This window comes from Mastomys coucha, unplaced genomic scaffold (genome assembly GCF_008632895.1).
Source record: "Mastomys coucha isolate ucsf_1 unplaced genomic scaffold, UCSF_Mcou_1 pScaffold11, whole genome shotgun sequence".
Classification (NCBI taxonomy): Eukaryota; Metazoa; Chordata; class Mammalia; order Rodentia; family Muridae; genus Mastomys; species Mastomys coucha.
Window position 1 is genome coordinate 21,498,835 of NW_022196893.1, and position 15,703 is coordinate 21,514,537.

At 40.6% G+C, this 15,703-nt stretch overlaps 1 protein-coding gene across 2 annotated transcripts in view; it reads right to left on the reverse strand.

Moving 5' to 3' along the window:
- Positions 1–15,703, reverse strand: part of Cpne8 (copine 8) — a 176,744-nt gene that overhangs the window by 84,020 nt on the left and 77,021 nt on the right. For both annotated transcript variants that reach the window (XM_031353136.1, XM_031353145.1), the window contains one exon: positions 4,414–4,477. In XM_031353136.1, coding sequence (XP_031208996.1) covers positions 4,414–4,477 — 64 coding nt within the window. The remainder of the gene's footprint in view (positions 1–4,413; positions 4,478–15,703) is intronic.

The window sequence follows — 15,703 nt, forward strand, 5'->3', positions numbered from 1 at the left end:
AGTGTTAAATCTAAAATTATCCAGGTCCAAAAAAATTCAGGAAATCTATGTATGACACTAATACCAAATCTATGAATAATAAGAGAAATGACAAGAAACACAGGTCAAATGCACAGAAAAATATTTTCAACAAAATTATAGAATAAAAGTTTTCTATCCCAAAGAAGAAGGTGGCTATCAAGGTACAAGAAGCAGACAGAATACCAAGTAGAGAGAACTAGAAAAGGAAATGTCCCCAAACACATAATAATCAAACCACTAAATGCACAGATCAAAGAAAAGGTATTAAAAGCTGCAAGGGAAAAGACCAAAGAATATATGAAAGCAGGTCAGTTAGGATAACAGTCAGTTTCTCAGTGGAGACTCTGAAAATCACAATGACCAGGATGGATCTTCTACAAACTCTGGGAGATCAAAACTGTCATCCCAGATTACTATATTCACCAAAACTATTGATCACAATAGATGGAGAAAGATAAAGATTACAAAATAACACCAAATTTGAGCAATGCCTATACCCAAACCTATGAGAGATGACTAAGGCAGTTCTAAAAGACAAGTTCATAGCACTAAGTGCTTATGTCAAAATTTTATGTCAAAATTGGGAAGATCTCATCTAGTAATTTAGCAGCATACCTGAAAGCTCTAGAACAAGAAGAAATAACACCACAAAGAAGTAGATGGCAAACAAGGGGCTGAAATTAATGAAATAGAAACAAAACAAACAAGCAAACACAAACAAACACGACTAAAAATATGAAGAATCAATAAAGAGTTGGTTCTTTGAGAAAATAACAAAATTGACAAACCCTTAGTCAAATTAACTAAAAGACACAGAGAGAAGAACCAAGTTAGTAAAATTAGAGATGATAAGCAAGACATTACCATATATACTGTAGAAATACAGAGGATCATTAAGACAGAAGAAACAGATGAAGTTCTTGATGTACACAACCTGTCAAATTTAATCATATTTAAACAGACTCAAACACTAGTGAAATTGAAAGTCATTTCCATTAAAGTCTCTCAACCAAAAAAAAAAAAAAAATTCCAGAGCCAAATGAATTTAGTGAGGAATTCTACCAGATATTCAAATAAGAATTCATTGCCAATACTGCTCAACTCACTTCACAACATAAGCTGATGGAACATTTCCTAATTATTTTTATGAGGCCACTATTAGCCTGATACCTCGACCACTCAGAGATGCAACCAAAAAAGAAAGAAAAAGAAAGAGAAAAAAAGAAGAAAAGAAAGTCATAAACTCAATAAACTATAATGGAGATAGGTAGTAGTTGCAAAGCAAATTCAAGAACACGTCAAAAAGATTGTTCAGTAGGATGAAATTGATAAGTCCCAAAGATGATTCAACATATGTAAATCATTAGACATACTCCCATAATCTGCCACACAAATAGACTGAAAGTCATTGGACACTAAATTTACAGGAGAAAAGAAAAAAAAAATCTTTGAAAAAGACCCACCATACCTTCCTGATAAAAACCCTGAAGAGACTATGATGCAAGGAACATACCTCAACCTAAAAAAGGCAATTTACATCAAGCCCACAGCTAACATCAACCTAAAACAGAAGGAACTCTAGAGGAACTCTCACCAAACCAGGAGATAAAGATGTCCACTTTCCACACCTCTCCAACATGGTACGTGAAACCTTAGCTAGAACCATAACATGACTAAAGTAGATCAAAGGGATTCCCAAAGTAAAGGAAGAAGTAAAAGTATCTTTACTTGCAGATGATTTGATAGCATACATAAGTGACCCTAAAAATTCCACTGGGAAACTCCTACAGCTGATAAATATTTTCATCAAAGAAGCAGTGCCTTTCAAAATCAGCTCAATAGTAAAAAATATTTTGGGATAGATAATTCTAACCAAGCAAGTGAATGACTCATGTAAAGAAAAAAAAAACCTTAATATTTTAAAACATTTTGAAGCCATTAGACTATGGAAAGATACCCATGCTCAGGGATCAGTATGATTAACACTGAAAAGATGACCATCCTAATAAAAACAAATACAACTTCAATGTAACTTCCATCAAAATTCCAACACAATTCTTCTTAGAAATTGAAAGGACTACTTTTAGTTTCATACTAAAACACACACACACATAAATAATAAATAAATAAGCAAGCAAGCAAACAAACAAACTCAATCCCAGGATAACTAACACATTCTAAAAGATTAAAACCAAAGAAAAAGACCTGTTGCGTAGTATCATCCAGATTTCAAGTTGTAGTACAGAGCTATCTATCCTCAAAAAAAAAACCAGACGTGTTGATCAGTGAACCTTAAGATCCATCTAGAAATTCACAAGTCTAGGGACACTTGATATTTGATAAATAAGCCAGAAGTACACACTGGATTTAAAGAGAGCATCTTCAACAAGTCCTGCTGGAGAAACGGGATGACGAGCTGCATAAGAAGGCAAATATATCCATATTCATCAGCCTGCACAAAACTCAACTCTGAGTGCATCAGAGACTTCTATGGAAGGCTAGATACCTTGAATCTGACAGAAGGGAAGGTGGGGAAGATAGTATAATCTAGATGGCCAAGAAACAACTAAGGAATGTTCCAGACCATCAGGAAAACACAAATTAAAACTGCCTTGAGGCTTTGTCTTATCTTGTTCAGAATGGTCAAGATTTAAAGAGAGACAGAGAGAGAGAGAGAGAGAGAGAGAGAGAGAGAGAGAGAGAGAGAGAGAGGGAGAGAGATGACAAATGGCAGCTCATGCTGGCAAGGATGTAGGCAAAGAGTGACGTTTATTCATTGATAAGGTGATGCCGACTTTTATAGACACTGAGAAAATTGATGTGGCAAGACTTCACAATCTGGGAAAGGATCTATCTCAAGATCTAGCTATACTTATCTTTGGAGAATAAACAAAAAGATTTATATCCTACTACAGAGACACTTGTTCATCCATTGCTGCTCCATTCATAATAGACAGAAATTGGAAACAGCCTAGATATCCATCAGCTGCTGCATGGATTATAAAAACATCACATATATACAAAGGGATGTTATTCAGCTATTATTAATGAAATTATGAAATTTTCAGGTAAATAGATGGACTCAGAAAATATCATCCTAGGTAAAGTAGCACAGACATAAAACAAAAAATACTGCATGTTTAGCTTTTACATTTTTAATATGTTTGCTACAGTTAATATAACCATGAAGGTTAGGTACATATTAAGGGGCTAGGAGGGATCTCCTGTGGAAGGAGAAATGGAATATATATTTATGAAGAGAGAGGCAAGAAACTGGAGAAGGAGGATTTAGAAGGTGATGAAAGGGAGGGATAAGGCAAAGAACACAGGGAGAAACATCTAATGCTAAATACTCCTTGAAGGGCCACATGGAAATGTGCTCCTAAAGAAACTCCCTAACATACACAGGTATATGAAAGAAACACAAGTGGAATCTCCAAATGACGGGAGAGACAATGCCCAAACTGGACATCTTATGCCACCAAATGAAACTACCCATGTCAGGAATGGGTTACCACTAATTGAGCTGTTGACCAAAGGGCCTCTCTGGAAACCCCCAAACATCACAAGCTACTTCCAAGGCTACTGGCTGCTCTCCGGGTATGGATGATAAGCTCTATTACCGAAGACAACTTTTGAACATGGAGAAATTGAGCTGGTGCCAAACTAGAGATTTCACCCCTAGTGATTAGCATCCAGGATACTGGAAGGTACTTTGTACGCTACCAGATGAGAAAGGTAACCATCCACCCAGCTACAAACCCTGTGATATACAACAGTGACCTGCCTGTGAGATAGGCTAAGGCCAATAGTGGCACAAATGTTGTGGGTATAACCAACTACTCTGATTGGATTCAAGGCCCTTTCATCTAGAACCCGTTCCAGACACTTCTAGAGTAGACAAGAACCTGAACCAGCGGTGGTACATGACAACAAGGTCAGTTTTCTGGACAGAACAGGCCAGCTTCACCTATGAACTCACATTAGTTGTGACAGCACACACATGACTCACACAAGCTTAAGTCAGAGAAAGTCCCAGCTTAGAGACAGAAAATAGATACAAAGTCTCCCCCCTAGCGAGGAGCTATGGCTAATGCATCACTGCTGGGTTGCGGACAGTCGCTTTTCTTTAATAGTGTGGCTGCTGGTAGGTCCGCCACCCTCCAGTGAATGGCCACATAACTCAAAGAATAACAGCACAGATTGGACTGGATGCCTTTCTTGATTTGTTTTTGTTTTTAGTTTTAAAGTGGACATCAAATTGGGTGTCTAAAGAAGGGAATGTGAAATGGAGGGAGGGAGGATGATCAAAGTACATTATATGGAATTCTCTAAAACCAGTAAAATATTTGTAAATGAAAATAATTTTAAACAAAGCAGATATTTGCTTACCCTGCAGCAGTTCAGCTCCTCTGCTGTTAGTATGATTGTCCCACATTTCCTGCCTGGAATTCCTCTACAACAATAAAATCATAGTTAGCCCATTTAGATTTATGTTAAGGAATTATATTGATCAATACAGCTTTATTTCATATAACCATATAAAGAGCCTACTACTATTATTGAGTTCCTCCCTAACAGAGTACACTTCCAGCCTCACCCTTTAGTTTGTCCTCAGACCCATATTTCCTAACAAAGACAATTTCTTAACATCACGGGCAACATGTCAGGCCTCTAACATACACGTAACATAATGCAATATGATAAAGCTTTCTCTTGTAATGTCTATGCATCCATACAACAGAAACCCTGGTTCGTGGCATCTCTCCTTCCATTCATCAATGCTTATTCATTGTCCTTGTCCTATCTGCTCATTCCCAAGTAGACATACTACAGCTTGTCCCTTGCAACTATTTTGCTTCCGACTGCTGAGACCCTTCAATGAAGTCCCCTATATTGTGTTTATTCCAGGACTATCTGTTATGTACTATTAAAGTTGGAACCATGAGAATTAGCATACAATCATCCCTACATAGTTTGAAAAAAACAGTTTTTATGTTTTTTTCTTTCTGAGTAAGTTTTATAAGAGCAAAACGACACAAAGTTCTTGTCAACCCACAGTTTAAGAGCTCTGTGTACCAAGTGCTCAATATTTGTAATCAAGGATAAAATATAAAAGCTAATTCATCAAAATAAAATCTCCACTGAAACTGAAATCTCTACAGTTCTATTTATGCTCACATACTTTTAAAGACACAGAGAGCAATACCAACTGGGAATACATGGGATTTGTATGTGTTATGTGTCTCCTGCTATGGCTTGAAGAGATGTTTCCCAAAGTCCAAGTGTTGATCTATGGGGGTCACCACTGGGAAGTGCTTTTAGAATGGGAAGGTGGGGAGAGAGTAAAGGCCATGGAGAGTTCATATTCAAGAAGGATAGGGGGACCAATTTCCCTTCTAATCTCCTTTGCCTCCTAGCTGGTGAGATGTAGGTTAGAGGTAAAGGGTTTTTGTTTTTGTTTTGTTTTCTTTTTTATAAACACACCACATGCATTGTCTCTTGTTGCCAAAGGCCTAGTACCAAGACCTAAGATTGAAGTTGTGTGACAAAAGAAACATTTTCTTTTTTAAAAGTAATTGCATCAGCTATTTTGAGATGTGGCTGATCTACACGGTTTTCTATCTACAAGCAAACTACAAGGAAACCTTGCTGATTCTCCAGAAAAACAGGTGTGTCCTCTGACAAACCAGGCAGCCAAGGTCTTTCTGTGTGCCCTATGAACTACACAGGTAGACTCAGCCCAAGGATGGTTTGTATCCCTAAAAGTACAACTCATTCCTGATAGTCACAGTATGTGTGCGACCAACTGGAGTCTTCTTATCTTCACTGGGGGAAAAATGTGAGGAAATGAGCATTTCAACTTGCACTAGTATCAATATAAATTATATTCACTCCAAAACTGTTCTGTACTTTCTTCCAATTGGCAAAAATCTTTTGAGGAAGACCACTCCAACTTCCTCCAACAAACGTATCTCTGTGTGTAAAGGAAGCTGCCCATGTCTTCACTCCCCATGAAGTGAATTGCATACGTGTCAGGGTGGTCCATACGGCATCTATCATTTTTAACATCCCTTTTTCTTATAGTTTTTTTTTTCTTTTTTCTTTTTTTTTGCCTCTTTGTCTTTTGAGACATGGCTAGGGCTAAACCTCAAAGTCACTATGTACCTGTCAAAGTGTTTAAACCCCTGACCCTCCTCTCTTCATTTCCCCTCTGCTGGGGCTGCAGACCTGTGCCACCACACCTGATAACAGCGCTAATTGTTTTAATCCCTTGTTTTCCTTTCTATTGTGAATCCCAAGGTTTAAATATCCCCACATAAGAGGGAAGTGAAATAGCCCTCTCTCTGGAAAGGCTAAGTATCATCTTTAAAGGTCTGCACACATGTTCCTAGTGGAAACCGAAGGTAAATAGACCTCAATCCTACAGCTCAGCCACTAGACCATTCTTTCTTTTCTATGTAACACAGCACGTGCTTGCACCATTTTCTGGCCCACGGGACTTGGAAGGCTACCTCACTTGTTGGCCCTGTCTTTCCTTACCAGTGGTGTTTCTGTTTGCTGAAAATCTTGGTGGCTCTCCTGCTATGTCAGAGGCACGAGGTCCCTGCCCAGACCCTTCCTAGATGAGTCACCTTCATATTTTGGCTGTGGATGAGATAACTGAGTGACCTAACAGTCCCAGAGCGAGTGTCTTCCAGAAACCTCTTGTATGGCTTTTTATTGGGATTATCCCGATCGTCCTGAGGTTTTATCTGGAGGTGCACATCCAAACCTCCTTGCCTACACTTGCCTGAAACTGAGCCTTCTCTGAGCTTGCCTGAAACTGAACTGAGCCTTCTCTGAGCTCTTTCTGTTGTTTGAGCAGAATGAGAGGTTCTCAACTCACTAAATCTGTTCAAAAGGATCTAAGGGTTTTGTTGTTTTTCTTCAAAAGGCTCCAATTCTTCACCTCCTACCAAGCAACTAACTTATTATAATAGTCACACTTCTAGCTAACAAACTATGCTTTCGTTTCCTGTTGCTTTTATTACGAATTCCAATCAACATAGAGATTTAAAATATTATTTACTGTAGATCAAATTCTGAGCAGGGGTGGGTGGACACCCTGTTTACAGTTCCTCATAGCTGAAGCAGCCTGTCAGGCCAGCAGGTTGGGCCTTACCCTCATGTTTGGAATAGCTGACCTCCCACATAAGCATCTCTGACTTCATCTTCCGCCTCTCTCTTCTGCTTCCACGGGTCCATATGATTAGAACTGAGTACACTGTAGTCAATTCACGATAACCTATGCAAATTTCCCCTTCAGACATGTAAAATAGCATCACCACTTCAGTTTAAAATCAACTGTTACCTGGAGTAAGTTGCCTAATCCCAGTGAAACTTAGTTTATTCGCTTGACAAATCAAGGCAATGAGGTGATAAAACAATAAAAGCCAAACCAAATCAAACAACGCACAGGTCAAATGTTCAGGTCATTATAGTTTTATTATGTGTTCACATGATTTGTTTAAAACGTGTCTGTTAATTCCAAATGTGGGACTGAAGTAGGAAATGTTGAGTCCTACATATCTCCAGCCCTACCCCCATCATCTGCATTGTGAGGAAGATATAAATGCTCAGTGTATATTACAAACTTGTCTGATGTCTCTTCCTGTGTCACAATACTATCTATGATGAATATACACAATGCACTTGTACAGTAGTTACTGGATGCAAAAGTCCACACCGTTTAACGCATGTAAAGCTCTTAGCACAGTGGGACAGGAAGGAACAGTAGAAGCTGACATTTGGTTCAGGGAGGAAGACGTGGGAAAGATGAGCACGAAATATGAAAGAATATTTATGACAGAACAGTGAAATGTGACCACGACCATCACAGCCCTGTGTGTAGGAATGGTGGCCTTGAAACTGAACGATTTTACAAGGCGCATGAGCTAATTAGAACTTCAGTGGTCATAGATACTTGCAATATTCCAGGCCTGGAGCCAAATTCTCTCCCCTCCCCCCAGGTCACTTTATAAGTCATTCCACTCTTTCCCCCACCTCAAGAGTCTTACCTAACATCCCCTGACTATCAGATAAATCCTTTTGAAATGAACTTCTGGCAGCCCTCAGGCTAAGGATGCCATCAGATAACATTTGAAGCCTCTAACAGATCTCCCAGTCTGGCTGTAACCAGCCTATCTGGTGCTTCCACTAATATATTGCAAAAGTGCCTTGATTTTATTGTCACTCTGTTCTGTTACTATAGAAACTGTATAAAGCTGTTACCATTTGGGAACATGGAATTGGGGGTGACATGCATCTGTACTTCTGGGCCACAACCATTCTTACCTGGCTCCAGAATAAACTTCCTTTGTTTTTTGGTTTTTAGTTTTTGTTTTGTTTTGTTTTGTTTTTGAGGTAAGGGTGTGATTTGAGCTAGGCAAATCTGCCCTATCCGCCCTAGTGCTACACACTATGCTCTGAACCGAATGCTGCAGGGACAGACAGGCTGCTTAGAGAAGGGTCCTAGTGCCTCAAGGAAGGTGGGGCCAGGGACAGAAGACAAATGAAACCAGAGGTTCTAACTAGACAGAAGTGGAAGGGGACGGGCAGAGTGAGCCACAGAATCATTAAACCTCACCTTGTCACCTTGACCCTCTGTTGAAGCCCCGATAAGATAAGGATTGTGACATTCTAGGCAAGTTTTTCAGCCTTTTCCTGCTATGTGACCTTGATTCCCTGCCAGTGAGATTACCAAACAAGGACAGTAAAACAAAGAAGCCCAGAAGATTAAAACTTTCCAGGCTGGAGGGATGGCTCAGCGGGTAAGAATACTTTCTGGCTAAGCGTGAAGGTCTGAGTTCCAATGTCAGCCCCCATGTAAAAGCCGAGTATGGCCTCTTGTACCTGCTGCGGTGACAGGAGAAGCACTTCAACTTGTTGGTTTCGAAACTTAACTCAAGTTTCAGTGAGAGACCTTTTCTCAAGTGACTAAGGCAAAGATAGATTAAAACATTGGCTGTCCCTGGCCTCTCTCCACATATGCACACATATGCCTATACCCACAGACTTGTGTACAACTGCACACACACACACACACACACACACACACACACACACCATTAGTATGTTCAAACTTTCACCAGGCCACCAGCCCGTCTTACAGGAAAAGGCTTCCCACCATTCTGAGAGCCGATTACAGGACACCTGCCCTGCATATTTCCTGGCTCTTGCCTCTTCTCTTCTATAAAACTGTAGCACTGCCACAAGCAAAATGGAGAAAAACTGGGGGAGACAGGCGCTGGGGGTGGGGTGTTCTCTCCTGGTTTGGAAAAAAACTGGAATAAATCTAATTTCTATTTCCTAATTTCCTTTGAAATACATGGAAACTTAAGTGGCATCCAACTAGATACCAGTGTGACTCAAGAGACTAATACGTGCAAATTCAAAATTGTTATAATTACTGGTAAAATAGGGCTGGCCTCAGTGAGCTCAGGAGCGCCTATGAGGAAGGAACTAGAGGACGCGGCATACGCAATGCTGCTGTTGCTATGCTCAGTGTACCTGAACTTTGGGACAGAACGCAGAGGTCGGTCACAAAGCACGTACTGGTCAGTACATGTAGTGATTTGAAGAGGTTTGGCCCTCCTAGACTCATGTGTCTGAGGCTTGGCCCACAGAGAGTGACACTATTAAGAGGTGTGACCCTGTTAGAATAGGTATAGCCCTGTTGGAGGAAATGTGTCACTATGGGGGTGGGCATTGAGGACTCCTAGTGCTCAAGGTCTGCCCAGGATGGAGGAGCACCTCCCCCTGCGGAGGCGAGTCTTTTGCAGCTGCCTTTCTAACTCTAGGCTCCGCCAGCACCATGTCTGCCTGGATGCTGCCATGCTTCCTACCATGAGGACAACAGACCTAAACTGTAAGCCAGCCCTAATTAAATGTCGTCCTTTATAAGAGTTGCCTTGGTCGTGGTGTGTGTTCGCAGCAATGGAACCCTGTCTAAGACAGAACGAGTAGGTATGGGTGGAATATGCCAGAGGGACCAGTGGCACGACCTACTCGTGGCTCAGTGAGCTCTGAAGGCCTTCTAGACAAGCACAAGAGTACATCCTCATAAAAGTCTAATGGGTGAGAGCACGTGAGAGAAAAGAAGCGTACTTTCTGTGAATCAGTACTTCTTAGATGTGTAATTAATAGGGGGAAATACATCACTGCCAGAAGAGCTATACAAATGCAACGTGTTAAAAGTAGTGATGGATTTAACTCGATTGTCAGACATGTATCTTTCCCTGCAATATACTGTATTACCAACAAAATTGCAGATCCAAAAATTAGAGTAAATTGGTTATCAAAGCGAAAATAATAATAATTTTCACTTTTAAAATGTATCATATACCTGACAACTGAAAGTAAAGCATTCGTTTAAATTTTGAACTGTTGTCTACATCAAGAAACTCTTTTCTCATACTACAAATTTAATATTGGAACCAAATATGATCTAAAAATGGCATTGTAATTCCTGAGAAGCAAATGCAAGGCTTTTACATGCACAAGAGACACTAGAGGTGTTGATCTCTGGTACAGCATTTTCCTAGCATGGACCAGACCCTGAATTTAATCCACAGCACCACAGAATATAAAACAAAGTAAATACTTAACTAAAAAAAGGCATATAAATGTGACTATCACTCTAATTATTCTCTTTAATAAACATATATCAAATTACTCTTCTTCCTAAGACACACAGGTCTGTGTAATCGCAGGGGTTGAGGTTCTCTTTTTAAGGCTTTTGCAGTTGTTCTTTGGGGATGAGATGGGAAAGTGCTGTGCTAAAAGCATGCTCTTGTTTTGCCCCAGCGAGCTGCGTGCCCTGCTTCACTTAAGAATGAAGAATCCTAAGAAGCACCATAATTGACTTCTCTGCTGTCATGTTTTATTCAGAGTTTAGATTTCTGCACTTAAGAAAAGACAGTAAAGAACTTAAAGCAAACAAGCAAGTAATCAAAGATAGTACACGAGGGGGGAGTGGATGGCTCAGAGGGGCCAATGCTGTCAAGTACAAACTGCATGCTTATTTATAAAACTACAACTGAACGCGTTTGTGCGAAGGACTGAAGGCATGCCTTGAAGGGATTTCCCTTGGAAAAGCCAGTTTGCTAAGCAGTTATCTGTGGTTTGGAGCCCTGCATGGCGCTGACTCAATCTGAATTGGGATCCAATTGCTCTGCTCCTTTGATTACAGAGAGTGGGATCAATCCTATTCTCAAAGCAAAGGGTTTTCTGGAATATTGAAGGTTTTTACTTCCTGGAGTGGATTCTCAGAGACTGACATCCTATGACTCTATTGATTCCTAGAGTGACAGTGCACCCCAGTGAAGGCTAAATATACAAAGTCCACCAACCAAACTCACAGGACTTAGCCTGGTTTGAACTATGGTTTTGCTAACAAACCATAATCAGTTTCCAGACCAAGGTGAATGAACCTCTCTGAACATCAAAACTCCAGAAATCTCTTCCACCTTTCTGATGAAATTGATACCACTAAAAACGGCCTATACACACCAGTCTAATCTAACCTAATTCCCACTTATAGAGACAGGATTGTAGCTATTTATTTAGTTTATAAGTGGGGGAACTCAGCAAGATCAGGAAAGTCTATGAATTTGCACCATTCACCCATGGTTCAAATAGTTTCTTCACCTTAATTAGTTTCCAATAAAGTTTTTTAGGTCAACTAGTATTTTATAAAAATCCCTAAGACATTTATCAAACCCATATTTTATCTAACAGAGAAAGAAAAACTCTCACCAGTGTACTATTTGCTCAGTATGGTGGACATTATTTCATTTTTCTCATATCAGAAGGCCTGCAGGAGTTACAGTCAAGCCTTATATGATTGAAGGAAATGCCACATCTCTGCAGAATGACAGACTAACCGTTCTCGGATTTGTCTCTGATGGTGACATTCAGAGCCATTTGATGCAAGTAAATTCATTTTTTGTCCACATTTTGCATGAGTCACCACGTGTTTTCTGCACCTTTCCATCCAGGAGAGTTCATCTGCATACACGGCTCTGTATGCAGATGAACTATGCAGATGATTCTAGCTGTAGCTGCTAGAATCTTGGAATAGCAGGGAGAGCTGAGCCAAAGGCTGCCGTACACATCCTGCTATGAAGGCCTTGCTTCTTGGAACTCAGCAGCTATACTTGCGGAGTTCTATCCAGAATTTATATAGAAAAATGAGGAGAAGAAACTGCTTCGGCTAAGTATTCACCTTCTGTCATACATGAGGTTCACAAACTTGTGGCAGACATTTAAGGAGTTGGTAGTAGAATTTGCCACTCTGCACCCCAAAAGAAGACAGGTTTTCTGTTTACTCTATGCAGCTACTGCATCTAATGTCCCTCTGAAATGCATTAATTTTTTAATATATTGAATAACATTGTCTTAGTTTCTTCTGTTGCCCTGATAAAGTATTCTGACCAAAGCAACTTAAGGGAGAAAGAGTCTATTATGCTCACAGAGAGGATTAGAACCCACCATGGTACAGAATTTAAGGCAGCAGGAACTCAAAGCCACTGGTCAAAATACATGCACAGTGCAATGCCTTACTGCATGCTTGTATGTATTTCCCATTCCCCTTTCTGTATCTATACAGCCCAAGGCCCCAACACAAGGTATGGAGCTGCCCAGAGTGCATAGGCCCTTCTACATTAAGTACTGTGACTAAGATAACTTATCAGTCATTCTCAGAGTCCCTCTTCCCAGGGGATCTTAGACTGTGCCACACATGAATATTACTAACATGTACATGCATCCACGGGATCAATGCAAACACAAAGGTTCTTAAATGATACCACACTGGAGACTGGTTTTCTTTGGAACTGTGTAAGACCATAACATCCATCTGACACTATGGGACACTTAACAGCAACCAAATTGTTCTCTAAAACACAAATAACAAAAAGTGGAACTCATCTCATTGCCTCAATTTGACATTCAGGCACACATTACAACCAGACAAAATGACTTTAATACTTAAGATAACAATTTCCATAATAAAATCAAGTTTGATTTCCTATTGTCCTTTCCTTAAATTTGCTGAATGTCTATCTTAACACGGAGGAAAACGACAAAAGTAAGGGAGAGAGAAAAGAGAAGAAGGTAGAGGGGAGAGATTAACCGATTTGACTTACGACTTCTCTGCTAAAGGCTACTGGATACTTTTAATAAAGGTATGAACAGTAACCACTAATTTAGTGTTTATTGAACCCAGTGTTCTCCAAGACAAATTTACCACACAATGTATGGCTGTTTCTTTCAATAACTATCCTAAAAGTGTATTATTAGGGTATTTCAAAATAGGAACTGGAAGCAAGGAATTTAAAGCAATTTGCTCAAATTACAAACCTGAGAAATTGTGAAACCCAGTTCTGATTACCTCCAAAGCTTAGCTACACCACCTTCCCTCACAATGGCTGTATACTTTCCTCTGTGCCAAATTAACTGTTCTTGTCACTAATGTAACCCACAGCAGTAAAATTATAATATGTGACAGTCAAGATCTGGCCTGCTCAAAGTCTGCTAGTTTAGAAGGCTTGGTCTTTAGGGGGCGCAGATGAGAAAGTGGGGCCTACTAAGGGTCTTTAGGTTATCCCTGTCTGTCTTCAGGAGGAGAGTGGAGCCTTGCAACCTTCCTCTCTTTCTTTCGTTTGTCAGCTATCCATGAAAGGGCTCTGCATTCCTGACACAATCGTCTGCCTTTGTACAAACCAAAGCAATTTAGCCAATTGATCTCAGAATGGAACTTTGACAGAGGAGTTCAGTATTTATTTCCTCAGGAGTTTACTGTAGTGATGGTAAGATAATGATGATGATGTAGAAACATGAAATTATGTATCATGCTCATAGAAGAGCTGAGACTTACCAGCTCTGATTCTAGTACACTTTATGGGCCACCAAAGTAAATTACAGAGTATAACAACATTGGACAAGTTTGTTCAGCTTATAGTCAGCATCTTGGTTACTTCTTTAGTACTGTTAAAAGACATCATGACCAAAGTCATTTATAAAAGGAAGTCTTTAACTTGGGGCTCATGGTTCTAGAGGGTAGTAGAACTCATGACATTCATGGTGGGAAGCATGGCAGAAGCCAGACAGGCATGACATAGAAGGAATAGCTGAGAGTTTAAATCTTTTCCACAAGAGAGAGAGACAGATACAGAGAGAGAGAGAGAGAGAGAGAGAGAGAGAGAGAGAGAGAGAGAGAGAGAGAGAGAGAGAGAGAGAGAGAGAGACGGAGATGGGGACAGAGAAGGAGATGGAAACTGACAGACACTGGGGAATGTCATAGAATTTTGAAACTCAAACCCCGCCCCTAGTGACATACTTTTTCCAACGAGGCCACACCTCCTAATCTTTTCCAAAGAACTCTATCAGTGGGGACCAAGAATTCAAATACATGAGCCTGTGAGGCCTACTCTCATTCAAATCACTTCCATCAAATAATATAGTCACAGACATGTTTGAGATAATTTTACAGCCCAAACTATTTCAAAGCTGGCTACATTTTAACATGCAGAAAATTACACAATAATATCTAAATTTTTCAAAATTCACCTTCTAGACAAGCCGTCCTTGTTTTAGCCCCCCCCTCCTCCGCCCCTCCCTCCCTCGCCTCTCCTCCTCCTCCCCTTCTTCCTCCTCTTACAGGGAAAGGTGTTCTCCACAGGTAGTCACAGACAACACTTAGATGAGCTCTCACTGGAGTCAGATCAACATGCCAACCCTGACAAGCTGAACTTCAGGTGCTGCCAGGCCCTCTCTGTCTTGGCTTTCCTGTCCCTCAGCTTCCTGTCAGCTTTGTCCTTTACCCATCCTTCCTCGTGGTGACCTATGCAGCGACTAAGAATCCTGTGTCCTTCGAATAGCCTCAGTCTGTTCTTCAAGTACCACGTGCCTCAGGGTCCCACCCTGGGCCCTCCACAGCTCACTTGCCATCCTTCACCCTATAACCTCCTGCCTAGACCACAGTCCACTGCTTTCCAGAACCATCCCACAATCCACTGCTTTCCAGAACTATCCCCTTCTACTTCTTCAGCTAAACGGCAACGGGAACATTAATTACCACAAGGACTCCCTTTCCCTTCCAGAGAGAGGACCTGCTTTCGGCCACTGACCCATACCTTCCGGTCCCACGTCCTTATGCCGATGTACCTGTGCCTGGGCTGAAACCAGAAAGTCTATTGCTTGGGGAACATAATCCATTCTTTCCCCATAGAAGATGACAGGGATCATTCTTAAACGGGAGTCGACTCTAGTGTTTTTTGAGACTGCTGAGTCCATCACCAAACTTACAGAGAGGAAAGAAGGCTCTGAGACCATTAGGGAGAAAGTTGGGTCCAATCTAATGGCATAAAAACAAGCAAAGAAACAACAACCAACCAGGAAGCTGAGTGGTAGGGCTGCTAATTAATTGCTAATTAACTGCTAATGAGAAGGGCCACGGAGACCCAGCAAAGGCTGCAGACAAGCAAACAGCGCATCACCAAAAATGCACGGTAATAAATATTTGGTGGAAGAATATAGCCTATCCAACAAAAACAGACTTTCCAGGAGCTGCAAAAATGCCGAACCGCTAATAAAATGAAAGCAAAAGTTCTGAATACCAAATCACTTCACTTTAGTT